The sequence below is a fragment of the Cricetulus griseus genome, chromosome 2 (genome assembly GCF_003668045.3).
Source record: "Cricetulus griseus strain 17A/GY chromosome 2, alternate assembly CriGri-PICRH-1.0, whole genome shotgun sequence".
Taxonomy (NCBI): Eukaryota; Metazoa; Chordata; class Mammalia; order Rodentia; family Cricetidae; genus Cricetulus; species Cricetulus griseus.
The window spans coordinates 408,800,143-408,820,964 of NC_048595.1; the positions used below are offsets into that span (position 1 = coordinate 408,800,143).

General features: G+C 38.1%; 1 protein-coding gene across 8 annotated transcripts in view; it reads left to right on the forward strand.

The window, feature by feature from the left end:
* LOC100763560 (coiled-coil domain-containing protein 150) overlaps positions 1–20,822 on the forward strand; it is a 91,922-nt gene that overhangs the window by 32,564 nt on the left and 38,536 nt on the right. For 7 of the 8 annotated variants that reach the window (XR_003481492.2, XM_027396887.2, XM_027396883.2 and 4 more), the window contains 8 exons: positions 4,129–4,245; positions 5,195–5,324; positions 8,536–8,579; positions 10,545–10,637; positions 13,990–14,097; positions 14,801–14,925; positions 15,393–15,570; positions 15,998–16,063. Coding sequence is in view for 7 of the 8 variants with exons in the window: in XM_027396887.2 (XP_027252688.1) it covers positions 4,129–4,245; positions 5,195–5,324; positions 8,536–8,579; positions 10,545–10,637; positions 13,990–14,097; positions 14,801–14,925; positions 15,393–15,570; positions 15,998–16,063 (861 nt within the window). In the remaining variant the exon portion in view is untranslated. The remainder of the gene's footprint in view (positions 1–4,128; positions 4,246–5,194; positions 5,325–8,535; positions 8,580–10,544; positions 10,638–13,989; positions 14,098–14,800; positions 14,926–15,392; positions 15,571–15,997; positions 16,064–20,822) is intronic. The other variant, XM_027396886.2, reaches the window with a different exon arrangement.

The following is a 20,822-nucleotide window of genomic DNA, read 5'->3' on the forward strand; positions in this document are numbered from 1 at the left end:
GAAAGTGCAAGAATTAAAGAATCCTTTGAGAAAGAAAGCATGTAATTGAAATATGCCACATATAACTGAAGCAAGAGTATCTACCCTCAGTTGCTTAAAGATAATCATATGTGTTAAAACTGCCATAAAACTGGAACTAAACCAAAACAAAACAAAACAAAAAGTTGATCCTGTAGAGGAACAGTTACTAAACTTGGTGGCTCATTGACTGTTGTTAAGTAAACACCTTCACCTTTGTGTGACATTTAATATAAAGTTGTGTTAAAATGGAAAACACTACACTTTTTATTTTACCTTGAAACCTTCATGTCAGCTTACATGTTTGGAATTCAGAAGGAGTGGCTGCTAAAAGCTATTAGTTGTGGGTCTCTGTGTTAGTTGTCATCTATTCAAAAGGAAGCTCCACTGATGAGGCTTTAGAAACATGCTGATGTGTGGGTATAAGGATAAGTCATGGGATCCAGTTTTCATTCTGTCCCTTTAGCAGTGTAGTAGTAATAGGTCCTTCACTATAATGTAACTAGCCCCAGGTTCTTGGTCCCAGTGACGTTGCCTGTACTGCATGGGGTTTTGTGTGTCAACTTGACACTAGCTAGTGTCATCAGAGAGGAAGGAGCCCCAGTTCAGGAAATGCCTTCATGAGATCCTGTGGTAAGGCATTTTTTTTCTATTAGTGGTCAGTGGAGGAGGGCCCAGCCCATGGTGGGTGGTGCCATCCCTGGGCTTCAGATCAGATCCTGGGTTCTATAAGAAAGCAGCCTGAGCAATCCAGGAGAGCAAGACAGCAAGCAGCACCCCTCCATAGCCTCTGCAGCAGCTTGAGTTCTTGTCTAACTTCCTCCATGGAGGGACTATAATCTGCAAGTGTAAGCCAAATAAACACTCCTTAACTTGCTCTTTGATCATGGCTTTTGTCACAGTAACAGCAATCCTAACCAAAACAAGCCTATGTTTTTATTTCATTGGATCAGTTCTATTCTGCTAGAGAACTCTGACTGAGTTGGCCTTTTTTAGATATCTTAGTATAAACTTCAATGGTTTTTCTTTATAGGAAAATTATATAATTATGTACCAGCTCTCTAAACTCCCAGTTTTTTTCTACCATTACATTAGTGAGGTATTTTGGCCACAATTTATGAAAATGATAATGATGTGTCACTAAAGTACATAGTTTACACTACAGAATTTCACTGTAGTACTGTAGAGTTCTAGGAATTTTAGCAAATCTGTCATGCCATGTATCTGCTATTTCACAATCCAGCACAATAGTTTCCTGCCCTAAAAATGCCTTGTACTCCACACACAAACTCATCCCTTCTGCTAGCCCCTTGATGAGCACTGATCTTTGCATTGTTTATGGTTTCAGTATAGTTGAGATAATCCTTTTGGACTGTACATTTAAGTTTCACGTCTCCCCAAGGCCAATAGTTCAAACCTTAGAATTGCCAAACAATGATGTACTATGTTAGCACATTTTCTTCATCCATTCACTGATCAGAGAACATCCTGGTGTCTTACAGGTTTGTGTGAACATACAATTTCCACTTGTTGGCTTGTACTGCCCTCTGGGTCCATGGTGCCATCTGGGTCCAGGCTGCTTTTGAGGACCATGTCTAAGTCTGTGGTCTTACAGAGGCCGGAGTCTGTGGTGATGACTTTGTTGCCACTAAAGGGTTCTGGGTTACCACCTGTGGCCATGGAGTTTGAGGGACATGTCACTGCTGGGACCATCCCAACCTCAGTGGCCTGTCCCTCACCTGAGAATAGTAGTCCCAGTGGCCTGGACTGACCAACTCAGTTGCCACCCTGGCATACTTCCAGGACTTGTAGTGGACACACCCCAATATCTACCCCATCTGTGAGCTGCTGGAATGTGTGAAGGGACTGATCCTGGGGAACCATAGCTGCAGGATCTCTACAACTAGGGCCAACAGCAGGATATCAGAGAGGAATGTCAGTGGGGGTCAAGTATTGAAGGTGTACCAAAGCCATAGGCCTTGAACCTGACCAACAAACTTAATACACAGTGAACATTTGCAAGTGAAGCTGTTTGGACAGAAGTATAGACTGAATGATACAATCTACAGCAGCTCCTAATGCCACTATGATGAATGAAGAAGCAATGGGGAGATGGGAAAGATGGAGGAGTGAAATGTTTTCCTTTTTATTATTATTGTTTATTTTCCTTTTGGGGGACACTACAAGAAGGAGAGGTGGATATAGAGGGACTGGGAGATGAGTAGGATTGGAGTACATGCTGTGAAATTCTCTCAGAATAAAAAAAGAAAAGATTTCCACTCATTTGGGTAAATAACCTCAGAGTATAATTACTGGTTGTAATGCAAGCCATATTTAGCTTGTTAAGACCCACCAACTCATCTTACAATCTAGTGAGACCATTTGTATTTCTGCCACAGAAGAATGAGAATCTTTGTTGCTGCACATTCTCCTCAGCATTTGGTGTCAGGGTCTTGAATTTTTGACATTCTAATAGATGTATGGATTATCTTGTTCTAATTTGAATACCCCAATGTTACATGATATGAGAATCTTTTTGTATACTTATTTTTCTTGTATATATTTACATTGGTGAAGTGTATTTTAGATTGTTGTCTCATATCGAGGTGACTTAGTTTTGAGTTTGTTACTTGGTATATTTGGGGTCTGATTTGAAGGTTCCCTGTGAAGACTCATATGCTAACAGCTGGATCCCAGTGGTCTTGGACAATGGTCAGACCTTTAAGAGATTCTGCCTAGTGGAAAGTGCTAATTAATTGAGAATAATCATCCTTGGAGGGGATTCATGTAGTTTCCATAGAGCCCCGGTTAGTTCCTATGAAAGTGGAGTTACTAGAGAAATAAGTAAGTCAAATGTGGTGGCTTCTCTTGCCTGTGTGATATCACTATGTGTTGCTTCTGTCATGAGGCCCTCACCAGAGCTGAACTTGTGTGGTTGTCCAGTCTTGAACTTTAGCTCCTAAAACATTGAGGTAGGGGCTAGAGAGATGGCTCAGAGGTTAAGAGCACTGGCTGCTCTTCCAGAGGTCCAGAGTTCAATTCCCAACAACCACATGGTGGCTCACAACCATCTATAGTGGGATCTGATGCCCTCTTCTGGCGTAAAGGCGTACGTGCAGGTAGAGCACTCAAATCTTTAAAAACAATTAAAAACTATGAGCTAAATAGGCCTTAATTCTTCAAACATTATCTAGCCTCAGATATTTCGCTACAGTAATGTGCAAAAGACTAAGAGGGTATATAAATCCTCTGTCAAAATATGTCAGATTTAAACATTTTCTGCCAGCCTATAGTTTTCTTTTTCATTTTCTTAGTAATATCTTTCAGAGAATGAAAACCCTTCATGAGGTCTAATTAGAAAATGTCTTTTCTGAACAAGGGGGAGCTCTTGGTCCTCAGCCTGATTGCTGGGAAACCAGCATGGAACTGATCCAGACCCCATGAACGTGGGGTGTCAGTGAGGAAGCCTTGGAAATCTATGGGGCCTCTTGTAGTAGATCAGTACTTATCCCTAGCATAGGAATGGACTTTGGGAGCCCATCCCACATAGAGGTATACTGTCTCAGCCTATATTCACGGGAAGGGCCTAGGCCTTATTCCAAAGGATATGACAGACTCTGAAGACCCCCGCCCCCATGGAAGGCCTCACCCTCCCTGGGGAGCAGAAATGGTATGGGATAGGTAGGGTGTTAGTGGGGGACAGGGGAGGAGGAGAGGGAGAGGGAACTGGGATGGACATGTAAAACAATCTTGTTTCTAATTTAATAAAAAAATAGAGAAAAAATGTCTTTCACAGATAGTGATCTTGGTATCACTTAGGCATTAGCATGATGCTTGCTTGTCCTCAGGACTTGCTGTGTACCGTCATTTCTATTACCTTCCTTTTCTATATGCTGCTTGAAAGTTACTAGTGGGTCTTGACCCCCAATTTTCAACAACAGAAAGATGAGGGCAGCAAGCTTGACTTGATTTTTAAAGAGGAATGAGCATGCTTCAAAGTAATGTGAAAGTGTGGGAATGAGAACGTATCTTGTAAACTGCTGTGGCATTTGCATCTTTGTTGAACTGGAGTGATGCTCATTGGTCTCTAACTGCAGAGTTGCTCTTTAGCTAAGGAAACAACTGGCTCAGGAGAAGCACTTCAGGGAATCTATTGAGAAATCTGCATCATCCATGCTACTCAAAATACAAGAAATGGGCTCAACGGTGGAGGCAGAACGGAAGCAGGTAGAGATTTACTTCCCTTGTTTGTTAGAGAAGTGAAACACAGAAGGGAGAGCTGGCATTCTTGCCTACAGGCTCATCAGTTTGTTTATTTCCTCTAGATTTATTGAGGTCCTTTTCCTTAGTGACCTGTTAATGTTCTTACTATATACAGTCTTCAAAATATAGTGCAAAATAAGAAACACTCTGCTATCTAACACAACAGTCTTTCATGAATGAGAAAGCCAAGGTCTAAAGAAGTGAGTCTCTCTCAGGTTTTATAGAGGTGAATTATGTTGGTACAGTAGCCTTCTGTACCATATAATCTCTGCTATGGGCATTGATTGTGGAAGCTGTTACCCTAGCTAATGTTATATGTATCTGATCTGCTTAGAAAAGAAAGACTGAATGGTACTAACCTTTGAAGCAAATAAGTAAAATAACCAGGAACATATTTATGTTGCTGTTTCCATGTATCATATTCATATTAACATGATATTTTGCCTTCATTGTCTTTATTATTTGAAGTATTTGTGTGTTTAAGGTACTTTAAATTTGCATTTTAGTATTTATTGAGTGCATAATCTTTAACATTTTTTCCAATGACTATACTTCACAGCTGAATTATAAAAATGAGTCTATTATGCTTAAGGAATTTATGAAAGATCCTATTTAAATCAAAATTAGTTAAATGTAAATAAAACTAAAGTTGCAATTCTTCTCTTGCTCTGCTACCCTCATGTGCTCAGCAGTCTGCTGTGGCTGGCGACTGTTGTGTTTAAGTGTACATAGGATGCTCCATTGGACAGTACTTCAAGTAAGAAACTGTGGTCTGCTGAGATTTCAGCTGGGACATACAGGCACGTCCCTTTGCTCCCAGTGACACTAAGGTTGAAAATTCCGCATTCTGTGTGTTCTGTCAGACCATGCATTCATTATCTTACAGAGATAGTTTTTCTTAACACAATTTCAGGTGCACACTTTGCAGCAGAACTGCACTGCCCTACATGACTCTATACAAACCACCCAAGAACTGTTGGCACAGGAGCAGCAAAAGAATGGAGAGTTGGAGATGATTACCTCACAGCTCAAGTCTGATCTAAGTATGCAAAAACTCCTAAGAGCCTGAATTCTTTAATTGACCAGCATTGATGGAAAAAAAATGCTGGGCTTCTTTCTATACGGTACAAAAAGAAAGATAAATATTGGTAATAAAATTTGATGTTAATTTTCTGTGTGTGTGTGGTACAAGGTTGGGTAGGGCCTTACCTATACTAGGCAAACTCTTCACTGAGCTTGCTCCATGGCCTTCTTTGGGTTTAGTTTGTTGGTGTGTTTATTTGCTGAGATGGGGTCTTACTAAGTTGCCCAGGTTTGCATTAGATGTGTAATCTTCTTATCTAAGCCTTACACATCTAAGATTACAGGTCTGTGCCACTAGGCCTGGCTGAGCCCCTTCTTCTTCTTCTTCTTCTTCTTCTTCTTCTTCTTCTTCTTCTTCTTCTTCTTCTTCTTCTTCTTCTTCTTCTTCTTCTTCTCTTCTTCTTCCTCTCTCTCTCTCTCTCTCTCTCTCTCTCTCTCTTCTCTCTCTCTCTCTCTCTCTCTCTCTCTCTCTCGATTTATTTATTTTGAATACAACGTTAGGCCAGAAGAGGGCACCAGATCTCATTACAGATAGTTATGAGCCACCATGCAGTTGCTGGGAACTAAACTCAGGATCTCTTCAAGAGCATCCAGTGCTGTTAACCGCTGAGCCATCTCTCAAACCCAAGCCTCTTATTTATAAGCCATTCTCTTTAAGTTTTCCCTTCTGTGTGTAACATTAGACACTGGATACAAAGGTGTCAATAAACTATTAATAAGGAAATGAGGCTTCTCTTAGTGTAGCTAGATTCACCATTCTTCCACTTGTCGATCTGTTTGGGTGAACCTGTATTCATAGAGATGGGTTTTTGTAATGCACCAGTAAGAAGAGCTTAGAGTAATTCCCTTCTTTTACAGATTAGTTCTCAAAGGGACAGAGTAGTGAATGGAAGAGTCTTGACCCCAAGTCTAGGTGCACAGTCATGCTGTTTCAAGCCCATCAACCCTTTTGGCTCTACTGTTGTCAGTATGCCACTGTAAAGCAGCATTAGACAATCTCCACTGCAGAGACCATGAGTTCCCACATGAACAATAGCATACATAGAGCTTTCACATAGATTGTATCATTGAATGCTCAAAGCTGTCTATAGCCATTCAAAGTTCCAAAAGAAATGGAGAAGAAAAACTTAATCCTGGGTCTTCTCTAGTGTGCTACCTGCAATGAAAGATAAAGTACCAACGGAAGAATAAAGATGACAAAAAAGTGTAGAGGAAAGAATAAACCAATGCCTTTCTACAATTTTCTTGGGGCTGCTGAGTGAGTCACTGTGTCCTGCAGGTTTTCACTAGCAGTGCCCTGAGATAGCCTTCTGTCTTCTATTGTACACCTACACACATTTGTGTTACATTTCATGTTTCTTCCCTTTGTTAGAAAGTAAGAAGACATACCCATTGCATACAGTAAAAAGATCTGGATTCCCTGCCTGAGGACTGGCTCCACATAGATCATCCTGTCTATGAGCACTCTGTTCAGTGGGTTTGCTGTTACTTAGATTAATGATTTATTTAGCATTTGGATTTTGTAAAGCATATGTGGAAGACCACTAGATGAAGATTAAACGCAGTAATTTAAGATAGCATGAGGGAAAGGAAGCCTTACTGAATACCAACTGTATGCTCAATATTATTGACTCTTTATGTACAGTTTTATTGCTTTAAGGTGCAAATAGCTATATGGCTATGTTAAGAAAAAGAAATGCCTTTAAAATTTTTTTCAATGTATTAAAAACAAGCATATTAACAGTAAACAGCACATAGCTTAAAGTAATTGTTCTCCGAAGATAGACATTTTCCCTTAGCTCATACTTTGAGTATAACTTTAGAACAGATCACAACATTTATCTCTTTACATTTTCACACATTTTAAATTAGACTTCAGTGAGTCATTGATTCACATCTTTATAAAACAGTTTCTTTACAATATAGCCTATGCAAAATAAGTTTTTAACATGTTTTGTAATTGCCTGGCTTTAAATTTTAAGTATAACAGCACTAATATAGTTCTAAATTTTTCTATAAAGTCAAAACATTAATTTCAAATGTTATACAATGCCAAACTATTGCCCCATTTTCCTTCCTGCATGTGTGTGACAAATGCTTTAACATGGAATCACAGCTCAGCTCTGTTCCCTAGTTTTCTGTCTTCAGTTATAGCCTGAGAATGGTTTCACATCTAACTCTGAAGTCACCCTTCAAAGCTCTAGATCACTGTCCTGCTGTCAAATCAACACCTGCAGTTGGATGCCAGGCAGATACATCAGAACATTAAGAAAATGACAGTGTCTGTTCATTCATTTTGTTCTGTTTCTGAAGTCTGCTCGTTCCATGCAGTCCTTCTGTAGCTGGAGTCCAGCATCTACCCTGCTGCCCCTGTCTGCATTCTGCATGCTCACCCGGGTCCCAACAATCTGCTGCTCTTCTTTTTTTTTTTTTTTTTTTTTTTTGTTTTTTTCGAGACAGGATTTCTCTGTGTAGCTTTGGAGCCTATCCTGGCACTCGCTCTGGAGACTCGGCTGGTCTCAAACTCAGAGATCCACCTGCCTCTGCCTACCGATTGCTGGGATTAAAGGCATGCACCACCAACGTCCAGCCCGCTCTTCTTTTTCATCAGTTTGTTTTCCCTCCTCTGTTTTCATTGTCATTGCCAGGAGGAAAATAGCCCTTATTGTTTTATGTGTGTGTCCCTGCTTTTATTAAATCTTGGTTAGAATATTTAACAAAAATATTTTAATTATTATCCCTCCCAGAATAATCTATGCATTGAATAAAATATAAAATATAAAATTAAAAATATTTTAATTATATCCCTCCCAGAATAATCTATGCATTGAATAAAATATGACTTTATTATTAAAGTAACAGTGGATCAGGTTCTTTTTAAGTTTACTTTTTGTCCAATTGATTTTAGCCTTTAAAGACAAGTTTTCCATGTAGCCCAGGCTGGCCCTGAACTCATGATCCTGCTGCTGCAGTCTCTAAATGCTGAGATTACAGACATGATGTGTTGATAATTGTGTATATTCTTGTCTAGCCTATGAAAAATGATAAAAAATACATGTGCTATTATTTCCACAAAACATTGACTAAAACAACCAAAGTTTCTAGGAAAAGTGCTGTGTGGTTTCTGTGTGCTAAGTCACCATCATCATCATGTGGACTTTTTGTTTTTAGTGTCCAGAGATAACTTCATCTGCAAGTTGGTTGAAGAAAATAAGGTATGTGTTCCTGTGACAGAATACAGAGATGGTTTCTCTCTTTATTATGTCATAGCCTTCACTAGTGCTAGTATATAGACTTCAGATTCTTCAAAAAGCTTTAGGAACAAAAGGATCACATAAATAAGCTGAACTTCATTTTAACTAAATTCAGAGGAAAAAAAAAACCCTTTATATCTTGTTCACTTTTAAGTTAGTCTCTGTACTCCCATCTAGAATAGATTTTCTGTTACCATCTCACATGTTGTGTGGTATTCATCTTCCTACTTCTGGGGAAATTGAGAAGTAGTTTTCTCGGTGGAGGAAAAAGCGACAGTCTGCCCATCCCTCTTCTACCAAGAAGCTCTTAAGGGATCTCCAGTCACACCTCACTTGTCTCTCCCTCTCTCCGAATCCCAGAGAGAACTTAGTTCTGTTCCTGAGAGCTCAGGTGCTTGCTTGTCCACCACGAGGTCCTTACTGGTGAAAACATCTTGTAACTTTTAAAGGGTTTGAATGTGTTCCCTGGGAATCACAAAATCTTACTGGTAGTCAAAATGTGTATAAAAGTATTTATTCTTGGAGAGAACTGACTCAGTGTAAGAATATAAGTGAGTAATTATGGAATGGTTTTAGTCATTTTTTTCTAGTCAGAATCCTAACATGAAACTCTATTTAGTGAAGTCTTTAAAAATAAGCCATAAACTTTTAGAGAGATTTTACATTGACCACCACACAGAACATAAAGTATATAGATTTCCTATGTACCCCCTGCCTCACATGCTTGGCCTCCCTGGCTGTCAACATCTCCCACTGGACTAACAGGATTACTCTAGATGAATCAATATTATTGTATCATTTTAATCAAGTCAGTAGTACACATTAAGGTTCATTCTTGGAGATTTATTCATTCCTTAGATTTAATGTATAACAACATATTATCAAATATTATTGTATATGGAGTGATTCACTTCCCTAAAGTCCTCTGTGCTCTGTATACTCATCCCTCTTTTTCCCTACCCTTGGTAACCATTGATATGCCCTTCCCAGGACATCATATGGCTGGGATTATATATGTAACATTTTAGATTGGCTTCTTCTGTTTAATAAATATTTAAATTTCCTTTGTATGTTTTTATGGCTTGGTAGCTTATTTTTAGTGTTAAATAATATTACATTATCTGTATGTACCATAGTTTGTTAACATAGCACAGACATTTTAAAACAAAAGGATATATGTATATAAACACACACATATGCATGTAACAATAATTAATCAGAAAAAGAGGCCATAAATTGGAAAACAAATGAGGGGTATATAAGCAGGTTTGAAAGGAGGAAAAGGGAAGGGAAATGATGTAATTATAATCTCAAAAAATAAAATAATTTTAAGAAACAAAAGGGTATTTCTCTTAATAGAGTAATTTTTCCTTCTCATACATTTTCTGATTGAATTATTGTATTTCATGATCAGTTTCACTTGGGTGAACACTCCCCTAATCTGTGCTATAGGGACTAGAATGCAAAAGTCTCAGTATTCTGCTGAAAAAAAAAACAATAAAAATATGTGGGCCAGGGAAAGTTAAGTAGTTTTGAGTTGAGCAAGATTCTGAAGGACATCTTGGTTGCCTTTAAGTTCAGCAAAGTAAGAACCGAGATGATGCTAATACCTACATGAAGGCTTTTGCATGAGCATGAGCTGTTCAATCCATGAGAAGAAACCTAGGAGCAAGGCTGCTGGATGAGTGCAGTTTTAGTTTTGTAAGAATTTTCAAACTGTCTTCTGAAGTGCTCCATCATCTCATTTCCACCAGCAGCCAATGAGAGTGCTCTGCATCTGTATCAGCTTTGTATAAGCCCTTTGGTGACTGAAAAATAAAGGATGTTTGGAAGTCAAAGATACTAAGACTCTGTCTGCACCTAGAGATGTGCATGATATCTTGCCCGTGTGAAAAAGAAAACAACCCTTTCTTTTTTCTTCAATAGAGTACAAAAATGTCTTTCAGCAAGGAACATGAAGACAATACATATTTGAAATCTGAAATAATATCCCTTCGAGACATATCGGAAAAAACAAAGGTAAATCTTTGCCTCTCTCTCTCTCTCTCTCTCTCTCTCTTTCTCTCTCTCTCTCTCTCTCTCTCTCTGTCTCTCTCTGTCTCTCTCTCTCTCTCTCTCTCAAGAGATTAGTTTCATTAAAGAACCAAGAGTACTCTTGGTTATATGAATTCATATCGTTTTTTTCCTCTAGCTCTTTATTTCTGTAAGATCAACTCCATCTATGAACTATTATCAAATTAACTACATTTTGGATTTCCCCCATCAAATTCCTTTGATATTGAAACAAAGTACATGACTAAATCAGTCACAAGTACACTTTGCTTTCTAATTTAGTCCTTCTATTAGGCCTTTTTTTCTATGATAAAATACTTGCCAAGCAATTTAGGGAGGTATTTATTGTGGCTCACACTTTAGGATGAGTAGGTCATAGCATCTGCCATGGAGGAGGAGAATGAGCAATGTTTGTCCTCAGCTTGCCTTCCCCTTTTTATCCAGTGTGGAACCTCAGCTTGTGGAATGGTGTCACCCACACTTTTTTTTTTTTTTTTTTTTTTTTTTGGTTTTTCGAGACAGGGTTTTTCTGTGTAGCTTTGGAGCCTATCCTAGCACTTGCTCTGGAGACCAGGCTGGCCTCGAACTCACAGAGATCCTCCTGCCTCTGCCTCCCGATTGCTGGGATTAAAGGCGTGCGCCACCAACGCCCGGCCTTTTTTTGTTTTTGTTTTTGTCACCCACACTTAATGTGGGTCTCAGCTTCATCTAGAAAATCTCCCACTTATATGTTTAGAGTTTTGTTCCCATGGTGATTCTAAAGCCTATCAGGTTAACAAGATTAATCACTGGGATTTCTTTTCCTTTTCCCAGTGCATTTCTAGGGAGCTCCATCGCAAGGGCTATCTACTAAACTTTTTTGGTGTGATCTGTATCAAATAGTACAGTAGGAACATAAGAAATGCTTGTTAGATTTGGGATTTATGTATGATCATTTTCTGTAAGGTGTTGCATCCAAATTTAACTTATATTTTATATTAACATATGAATGTATATTGAAAACAGTAACTGAACACACAGGCACACTATTTCACAGAACCCAGTGAAGTGTTTATCCTTAAAATAACTTTTCTTTTGGCACAATTTGATTGATATAGTGTTAGTGTCATTGTACCACTGTGCTTTATAGTAAAATTAAATAAAATGAAAAGAATATCCTTTTACAAAACAGTCACCACTCTTTCTATACCAATGGTTAACATTAGGTGAACCCTTTCACATTCTGGGTACAACTCTTAAGCACCTCACATTACTAACATTATAAATAACCCTTGCCAATGCACTAAGGACTAGAAACTGTCACTCATGATTTGAAGCTAAGGAAGCTTGTACACAGAAGGTTTGCCAACTCAACCAGCAAAGTGGCAGAGGACATTTTGCTTTTTGTTCGGGTTTATGTAATCTGGTTATAAACACATTAGCTATGTTTTTTTTTTTCAAGAATGTGCCCTTACTAGTAAACTTTTTCACCAAAGTCCACAATCTACAGTGAGTTGTGGCAGCATTTACCAGTGAGCCCCATACTCTACTCTACCCATTTTACTTTAAAAAAAAAATTGTGTTTATCTGCTACAAGAATATGGATTTCTGGAGCTGAGGACAGGGGTATAGTACAGTGTTGGGACAAGTTATTTACAAGGTTAAAGCCCCAAGTTTAATTCAGAACCTCAAAAAAAAAAGTAAATTTTGATGTCAGAGAATCATTAACTACTGGTATGATTGGGGAGATTTTTTTTTTGTTCTGAAGGATTAATCTTGTGGGATTAAAATCTGTATTTTGCTTTTGTAAATACTATCTTTGATGGTAAAAGAACATGGATATTTGTGTTACTGAGTAATTGTCAATGATGATGATAAAATTTGGGGAACGGATTTTTTTTATATTATTAGCTAGACACTTTTATTGAAATTCTATTTAGAATTCTTGCTTTTGACTTGTATTCAAAATTTTGAAATGAATAAAATACCAAATGCCTCAGGAGCTCTAGAAATAAAATCAGTCAATTGATATTGATCACTTCTGCTCTCCCTTTTTACCCCACCTCCTTTTATGGTCACTTGGTATTGATTACTTCCTCTCCCTCCATAGTGACCCTCTTCTGGCTGTAGAATCCAAACTCCCGATTTTTTTAAAATAATTGTTGGAAGTTTGAGTCATTTGTGGAAAGTACATTGATCACATCCATCTACCACTACCTCCCGCCACTTCTCCTTGTGTTCCCTCCCCACCTCCCTCGTAGTTTCATTTTCTCTTTCTTTATTCTTATCACCATGAACCCAGTTAGTGCTGCCCATATGTGCATGGGTGTGTGGCAAACCCCTGGAGTGTAGGTAACCTACCGGCAGCCACATCCCCCAAAGAAGTCACTGCCCTGCTTCAGTGACCGTCAACCTGCAGTAGCTCCTGACTGGCTTTATCTTGTGCAGGTTATGTGCAGATGAGCACCACTACTGACAGTTGTGTAACAGTTATGCCACGTCCTGAAGTTGCATTTCACACCTTTCCTCCACATCTGCTGCTTCCCCTTAAGTTCTCCCTTCTGCTCTTCTGTAAAGCTCTGTGAGCTGTGGGTGGTGGGAGGCTGATACAGGTGCACCACAGAGCCCTTGAAGTTACTACACTTTGCATTGTATGTTATAATTCTCTTCGTTAACCACTGTCAGCTGCAAAACACACTTCCCTGACCAAGGTTGAGAGCCGCACAAACCGGTGGGTATAAACATAAATATTTAGAATAAATTTGATTGCAAGAGCATTTAGCAAAACAGTAACAGTGGGTTTCCTCCTAAGGCCTGTTATTCCCCCAGTCAGGAGCTTTAAACCAGGTTTGTAGTTCCAGGCATGAAATCCCTCCTGTGGAACAGACATATGCAATCAAAACGGTTGGTTACTTCTAAAACAGTCATGCATCAGTGGACATATCTAGCAGGTCAGTATTGTAGCATTCAAGATTCAGTGCCTTGTACCTTCTGGCACTGTGAAAGCTAGCTGGTAGGGAGAGTTTCCTTCTCAATTCAGGTTGATTTAGCTATGTCCTACATCCAGAGTGAGCAGTGTCTTTAGCAATAGGGTACTGTTTAGTTATGCTGGGCAACTAAGAACAGAGGCAATAGCCTGTGTTGTTTTGGTTATATCTGGAGATCCCATTACTCATAGGAGAGTATTTGAAAGTAGTTTTCAAACTAATGAAATATTGATGATATGTTAGCTAAATAGGCTTACTAAATAGGCTTAGTATGTTACTGTGAAATCACTAAAAATAATATAAATACAGTAATTATTAGAAGGACTTATGACTTGCTGTGTATGTTATCTTAGGTTCTGAATGAACAGCTCTCCACAAAGTGTTCAGAGCTAACCAACATGCTTCGGATTGTTAAAATGGAAAATGCCAGGGTTATTGCCGAACACAATGCTATTCTGCAGGTATTTGCTTGGCACTCAGACTTCTTTTATTTGCTTACTAGTCTTTCTTTCTCTCTCTCTCTCTCTCTCTCTCTCTCTCTCTCTCTCTCTCTCTCTCTCTCTCTCTCTCTTTTTTAAGACAGTCTCATTTATCCCGTGCTGGCCTCAAATTCAGTATGAGTAAGAGTGACCTTGATTTGTGATCCTGCTGGCTCAACCTCCAGAATGCTAGAATTATAGGCGTCTACCAGTACTCCTTTCCTTTTTATTTGATTGTTTGTTTCAGCAGGATCTTACTTTGTAGCTCAAAGGCTGGTCTGAAATTCACAGTCCTTCTGCCTCAGCCTACAGAGTTCTAGGGTTACAGGCTCTTATGACCCAGTTGTTCTTTTTTTCATTAGTAGTTTCCTCCTTTTTTGCAAAGAGGTGATTTGGCCTTACAACTCAATGGTTTTTAATGCTTTCTTCACAAATATCACGACTTTTAGGAAAATTAATATCACAAAATATTGTCAAGGCTGGTAAGTAATATGTCTTCATTTTTGTGTAGTAGAGCTATAAAATGACAGAATTGAGCCAACAAGAAGGCTGGTTCCTTAAACTACTTTATCACAGACTTTATTTGTGAAAATTAAGTTTTGGAATGAGCATAGTGTCTTTAAACAGTTACTCTGCCTATTACCCTGTCAAATGGCATCTCAGCTTTTACTACTCTAACTCTCAGGTGGAGCAGAAAATGATAACAGAGACATTTCAAGAGCAAAATTTATTGTTAGATGCAGCTCATGCCAGCATCACCAGCGAACTCCAAACCGTTCAGAATGATAGAGCCCAACTCCAGACACACCTGTAAGCAAGCCAGTGCCACGAGCAGCTTTTATTCTCTTTGTGTTTCCTGCCCTTAATGAAAGTACCTAGTTTCCTATTTATGAGCCAACCACAGGGATAAAGAATTCTGTCCTGAGGGTCCATTTTCCTAGAACATTGTGATAACTATTGTCAGGCAAGAGTCATGTTCCATTAAGAAAATTTATCCAGCCTGGCAGTGGGTGGTGCCCTCCTTAACCCCAGCATTCGGGAGGCAAAAACAGGCGGATCTCTCTCTATGAGTTTAAGGCCAGCCTGGTCTACAGAGTGAGTTTCAAGACAGCCAGTTCTGTTACACAGAGAAACCCTTTCTCTGAAAACAAACAATAATAATAATAAATAATAATAATAATAATAATAATAATAATAAAAAACAGGGAGAGAGAACATTTATCATCTGGGCCAGCAGGACTTGTTTAACTGGTTGACTCTTTGTTCTCTTCTTCCAGAGACCATTTAATCCTTGAGCATAGTCAGTGTCTCCAGAAAGCACAGGATGCTGAAAAGAAGACAATGGTGCAAAAAGAACTTCTGGAATCAACTATTGCTCGACTGCGAGGTGAACTGGAAGCATCATTGCAAGAGAAGTCGTCTCTGCTAGAGGAGAAAGAGAGGTTTCAGCAGGAGGTAGGAGCAGCTGTCCCTCCTAGTTGAGGCAAAGCTGAACTTCAATAAAGACGTGTCTGTTCTTGAGCATGTAGAAATACTACAGCATACTCTTGCTATAGCATTAGTGTCAACTGATACCTCACACACCCTCCTGTTAGTTATGGGGTCAGATGTAAAACACTCGTGTTTCTAAAGGAAGCTGGGGAGTGAGAGTGTGAGAGTTAAAGGACAGAGCCTATCTTTGAGTTAGGAGGGAGGTGGCAGGATCTGATATGCAGGCCCCATGTCTCCTGTGAAGTCTGTTCTGCCTCATAGAAGCCCTGCTGACCCCTTTTCTGAGGGGCTGTGTTACTTCTGCAGTGTAGGTATTAACTGATGGTGTCACCCGCTCTTGTAAACCTGTGTCTTCTAAACATTGATCCATTTCTTTTCCCTACCTGCACAGGTTAGCAAAACAGAAAAAGAAGTCCAAGAAAAATGCAATTTGGAAAAGGAATTAGCTAAAAGCAAGGTATTTGGGTTTGATTTTTGATGTTTCATTCTGACCCTCTGTATTGCTGGCAACTGTGTTAGTAGTGTATTTAATAAATAGGGTAATTTTACTGATTGTCAGGATAGGGGGAGGGGCACAAAGCCAATGTCACTTAGGGCCTTCTAGTGCTCTGTGAGGGGAGGAGTGTTGCTTGTTGAACATTTGGAGCATTTGCCCCTGTAAGCCATCACTGCCTCTGTTCCTACTGGTCACTGAGTACTTCAGGCAGAAGTCCCCTGAGACTTAGTTAGCTAATGGGTCTAGAGAAAGCAAAGGGTGACCACTGATACTGCTTGCTGTTAGATGTAAAAGCAAGCTTGGCTTTTATATCTTAAGTATCTATGAGTACATGCCACTTGATCTTTGAGTTGTCCTTGTATTTTTCTTTAGTTGATATGTTATATTTGTACATCCTTATGGAGTAGCTTATGGGTAATTTGGTCCAGGCAGTGTATAGTAAATAAGAATCGATCACGAGCACTTCCACATCCTCACCTTAGTGACTTTTTGTAGGTTGTAGATTTCATACTCTAGACAGTTTGAAGAGTATCACAGATCATATTACCCAGTGATTGCCCTATTGTGCTGTCGAAACCAGGATTAACCCTTCCTACCCACACAACTTTGTTTTAGTAACTCTTACTTAACTTCATTCCATTAATGATTTGCCCTCTAGTCTTTAATGATCATTGTTCCACTCAGCTCTTCTAGGAGATTGATTCTAGTTTTTATGAATGAGTGAAAACAAGTAATTTGTGTCTGGCTGATTTCAATTAACATTATGACTTGCATTGACTACTTGCTTATCCTTATGATAGTTTTGTTTGGACATTGCTATGAATGAGTCTAACTTTTAGATAGTTTTGGTTGTTTTTAGTCTATATGTTTCCAGGTGAACTTTTAAGATCAGCTTTTCCAGTTTTGTAAGAAAGGAAAAACTGCAATTTTGGTAGGTTGTACACTAATTTTATACATTAATTTGGAGAGCATTACAATTTTAATACTACATATTATTTAATTAATATATAATACTATATATATAATTTAATTAATTTCTTTCTGTCTTTGCTTTGTCTTGTATAAGCTGACTTAGAACTTGTGCTGTAGTGTTGACTAGAAATGGTGAAGGTAGGCAATCTTGTGCTATTAGTTTGTCACACTGTCATGTGAGCTATAGGACTCTGGTAATTTTACCTCATTAAAGTGAGAAAATTCCTTTCTATGCCTTAGAGTTTGGGAGAAATTTTAGTTGTTTTATTCTGAATTTTGTCAAATGTTTTATCTGGAAGTATTGAAATAATCTTAGGGATTGTGTTCTTGATTTTACTATTATATATATTACATTCATTGATTTCAAATGCTTTTTTTTTTTTTTTTCAAAAGTTAGCTTGTATTCCTTAGCCAGGCTAACAGTCACCTGGTCATGTTATATACACCTTTTGAATGTTGTGGCCTGATTTGTTGAGGTTTTGAAGTATGTATTCATAATTGATACTGTTTTTTTATTTTATTTTTCTTGTATTAACTTTGGTTTTGGTGTCAAGATAATATTACTCTCTTAAAATGATTTGCAAATGTTTCTTCTCTTCATATTTTTGGCTAGGTTTTTTGAGGGTCTCATAACAGTTCTTCATTAAGTGTTCTTGTATTTACTAGTGAAGACATCTTGTCATAGACTTTGCTTTGTGGGGAGTTTTTTCCTGTTTTACATTATTGCTGATTAAACCTTCTATTGAAGGTCTCTTGAATTTCTGAGCCCTTTCTCTTCTCCTTTTGGGGGTTTTGTTTTCCTTTTGAATACATTTCAATAGATTGGTTCACCTAGGGTGTTGAACTTAGCATACAGTTGTTCTGAGTAGTCATAGTCATATACATTTATTTCTATATGATCAGAAGTAATGTTCTCTATTTCACTATTGTCTAGTAATTTGTATCTTCTTTGATTTTCCTTGGTTAGTCCAACTATCTATTTTTTGTTTTCTGTTATTTTCCTATCCTTTATTTCATTTGTGCTCTAATATTTATTATTGTCTTCTGTTTGCTTAACTTGTTTTTTGATTTCTAGTGTTAAGATAAGCTTGGGTCATTAATTTAAGAAATATTTCTTTTGGACTGGGGTGATGGCTCAGCCACTAAAGGCTAGGCTCACAACCACTAGATCCTCCTTTTTAGGAATATAGCTGTTAGCAGGAATGAATGTCCCTTTCTAAACCTTCACTGCATTCAGAAGTTCATGTTCTTGCGATGTTCTTTCATTTTCAGTCATCTCAAATTATTCCTTAAGTTCCCCTTACATTTCAGTTTTATTTAAAAAAAACATTGGTTGTTTAGAAATATGTTGATCTCCTCATATATATGAACTTTCCCAAATGGTTTTTGCTTTCATTTTAATGCTGTTATATTTTGGATGAGAACATACTCAGCATGATTTTAGCCCTTTCTAATTTATTGATAGTTGCTTTATGACCTAACATATGATCTATCCTGCAGATTATTGCATTTGTATTTGAGAAAAATCTGTAGTCTGCCTTATGGGGGAATTGTTCTCTTAGGTCTTATTAGTTAATAGTGTTGCTTAAGTTTTCTGTTTGCTCATGAGTCTTTTGTCTTCTCCTATTTAGCATTACATGTGGGAGATGTGAAATCTCTGTCTACTGTTTTCTTACTTCTCTATTTGATTTTGTTCTTTTTTTGGCTTCATATATAATGTTTTGGTGTTCTCTTTTTATAAATAATTACATTTTGATGGTTAATACTATTTTCCATATGTAGTGTGGAAAATAGTTAATAGTGTTGCTCAAGTTTTCTATTTGCTCATGGATCTTGTTTTTTTATCTATTTTTAACCTAATATTAATGTAGCTAACTAAGCTATTTCAGATTGTTGTTTATATGGCAGATATTTTCCCATCCGCTAACTTGCCCTTTCTGTGTGAATCTAAAGTCCATCTTTCAAAAATTGTTGGATGATTAAAATTTTTCATTCTGCCTCTCTCTGCTTTTTAAAAAATTACATGTTTTTATATGTATTGGTATTTTGCCTGTGTGTATGTAAGTGTGCCACATGTATGCAGTGCTGAAGAGGCCAGAAGAGGGTGTCATATCTTTATGAACTGGAGTTATAGATGCTTGTGAGCCACCATGTGGATGCTTGGAATCTAACTTGGGTTCTCTGGAAAAGCAGCTAGTGCTTTTAACTGCTGAGCCTTCTCTTCATCCCAATATTTCTGCTACTTAAATGACATGATTTATAGTCTAAATAATTACTGATAGGAACTAGTTTACATCAGCAGTTTACTTTTTGCTTTTGTGTTTTGTTACTGTTTCTTAATTATTGTTTTGTTTTGTGAGTGTTTATATTGCATTATTTTAACTCTCTTATTGCTTCCTTTATTATCCTTTTTGGCTTTGTAGGTAAGAAAAAATTACAAACAAAAAAATATGGGGCTTGGAGGTATGGCTCAGTCATTAAGAGCATGCCTTCCTCTTGCAGAGGACCAGGTTGAGTTCCCAACACCCACATGGTGGCTCAGAACCATCCATAACTCCAGTTCCAGGGGGTCTGATTCCCTGGCGGGCCTCTGTGGGCACCAAACATGCATGTAGTGCATTTTACCCTTTACTTCTTATGTAGATTCCAGCTGTCATCCACTGCCCATTTATTTCAGCCTGAAGAATTCCCTTTACTTATCCATGTAGAGTTTGTTGTCTAGCCCCAAAATCTGTACACACAACAGAGGTGGGGACTTTGGTAAATCACTTTAATTTCAGTGAGATTTGAATGTGCCACAGCCTCAGAATTATGTTTAAGCCAGAAAAGTCCTTTGTATGAATTATTACAATTTTTGTTCATCTGGGAATACTCCAATATTTTTATTATTGTTAAGGGCTAGTTTTTCTGGATTTGTAATTCATAGTTGAGGATTTTTTCCTCCTTAAAATTTTAATACCTTACACCTCTCCCTTCTACCCATGAAAGTGTGATGCTCAGTCAGCTGTCATCCTACTGGTTATACCTGGTATCTGGTGAGCCCTGGTATGGCAGCTTTCGGGACTTTCTGAATTTGGCTTTCAGCAATTTGATGATGTGGCAATGTACTACATTTTAGAGCATGCCTTCAAGTCTTAGAGTATTGACTTATCTAATTTTGATAGAGCCTTAGAGTCTGTCAAAAGTGGGCTTTGGAAGCCTTCTCACATCAGACCATGCATACAGTTCTGCCCATGTTGAGACCGTATGCATATACATGATTTTGTAGAGCTTTAGCGATTTGTCAATATTCTTCAAAGCTTCTAATGGCTGTTTCATTCCCTATCTTTATCTTTTGGATTTTCAGGTTAGCCTATTTTTTTTTGTCTAATTCTTAACAATTATCCCAGGCAACTGCAAACTTAGCCAATTGCCTCTAATCATTCCTGTCTAGAAGAAAGATTTTTGTATTGAGTAAATTGCAAGTCAGCCCAAATTAAGACAGTCTTGTTAAGAAGTCATCCAGAGAAGCACCAGACAGATTGTCCTGACTAGTTATATGTCAGCTTTACACAACTAGTGCCATCTGAGAAGAGGAAACCTCAATTGAGAAAATGCCTCCTATAAAAAGTTGGCTGTAGGCAAGCCAGTAGAGTATTTTCTTAATTAGTGATTGATAGGGAGTCTCCAGCCCGTTGTTGGTTGAGAAACTGTTGGGCCTGGGTTTTACATGAAATCACATTGAGCCATAAGCAGCATCCCTCCATGG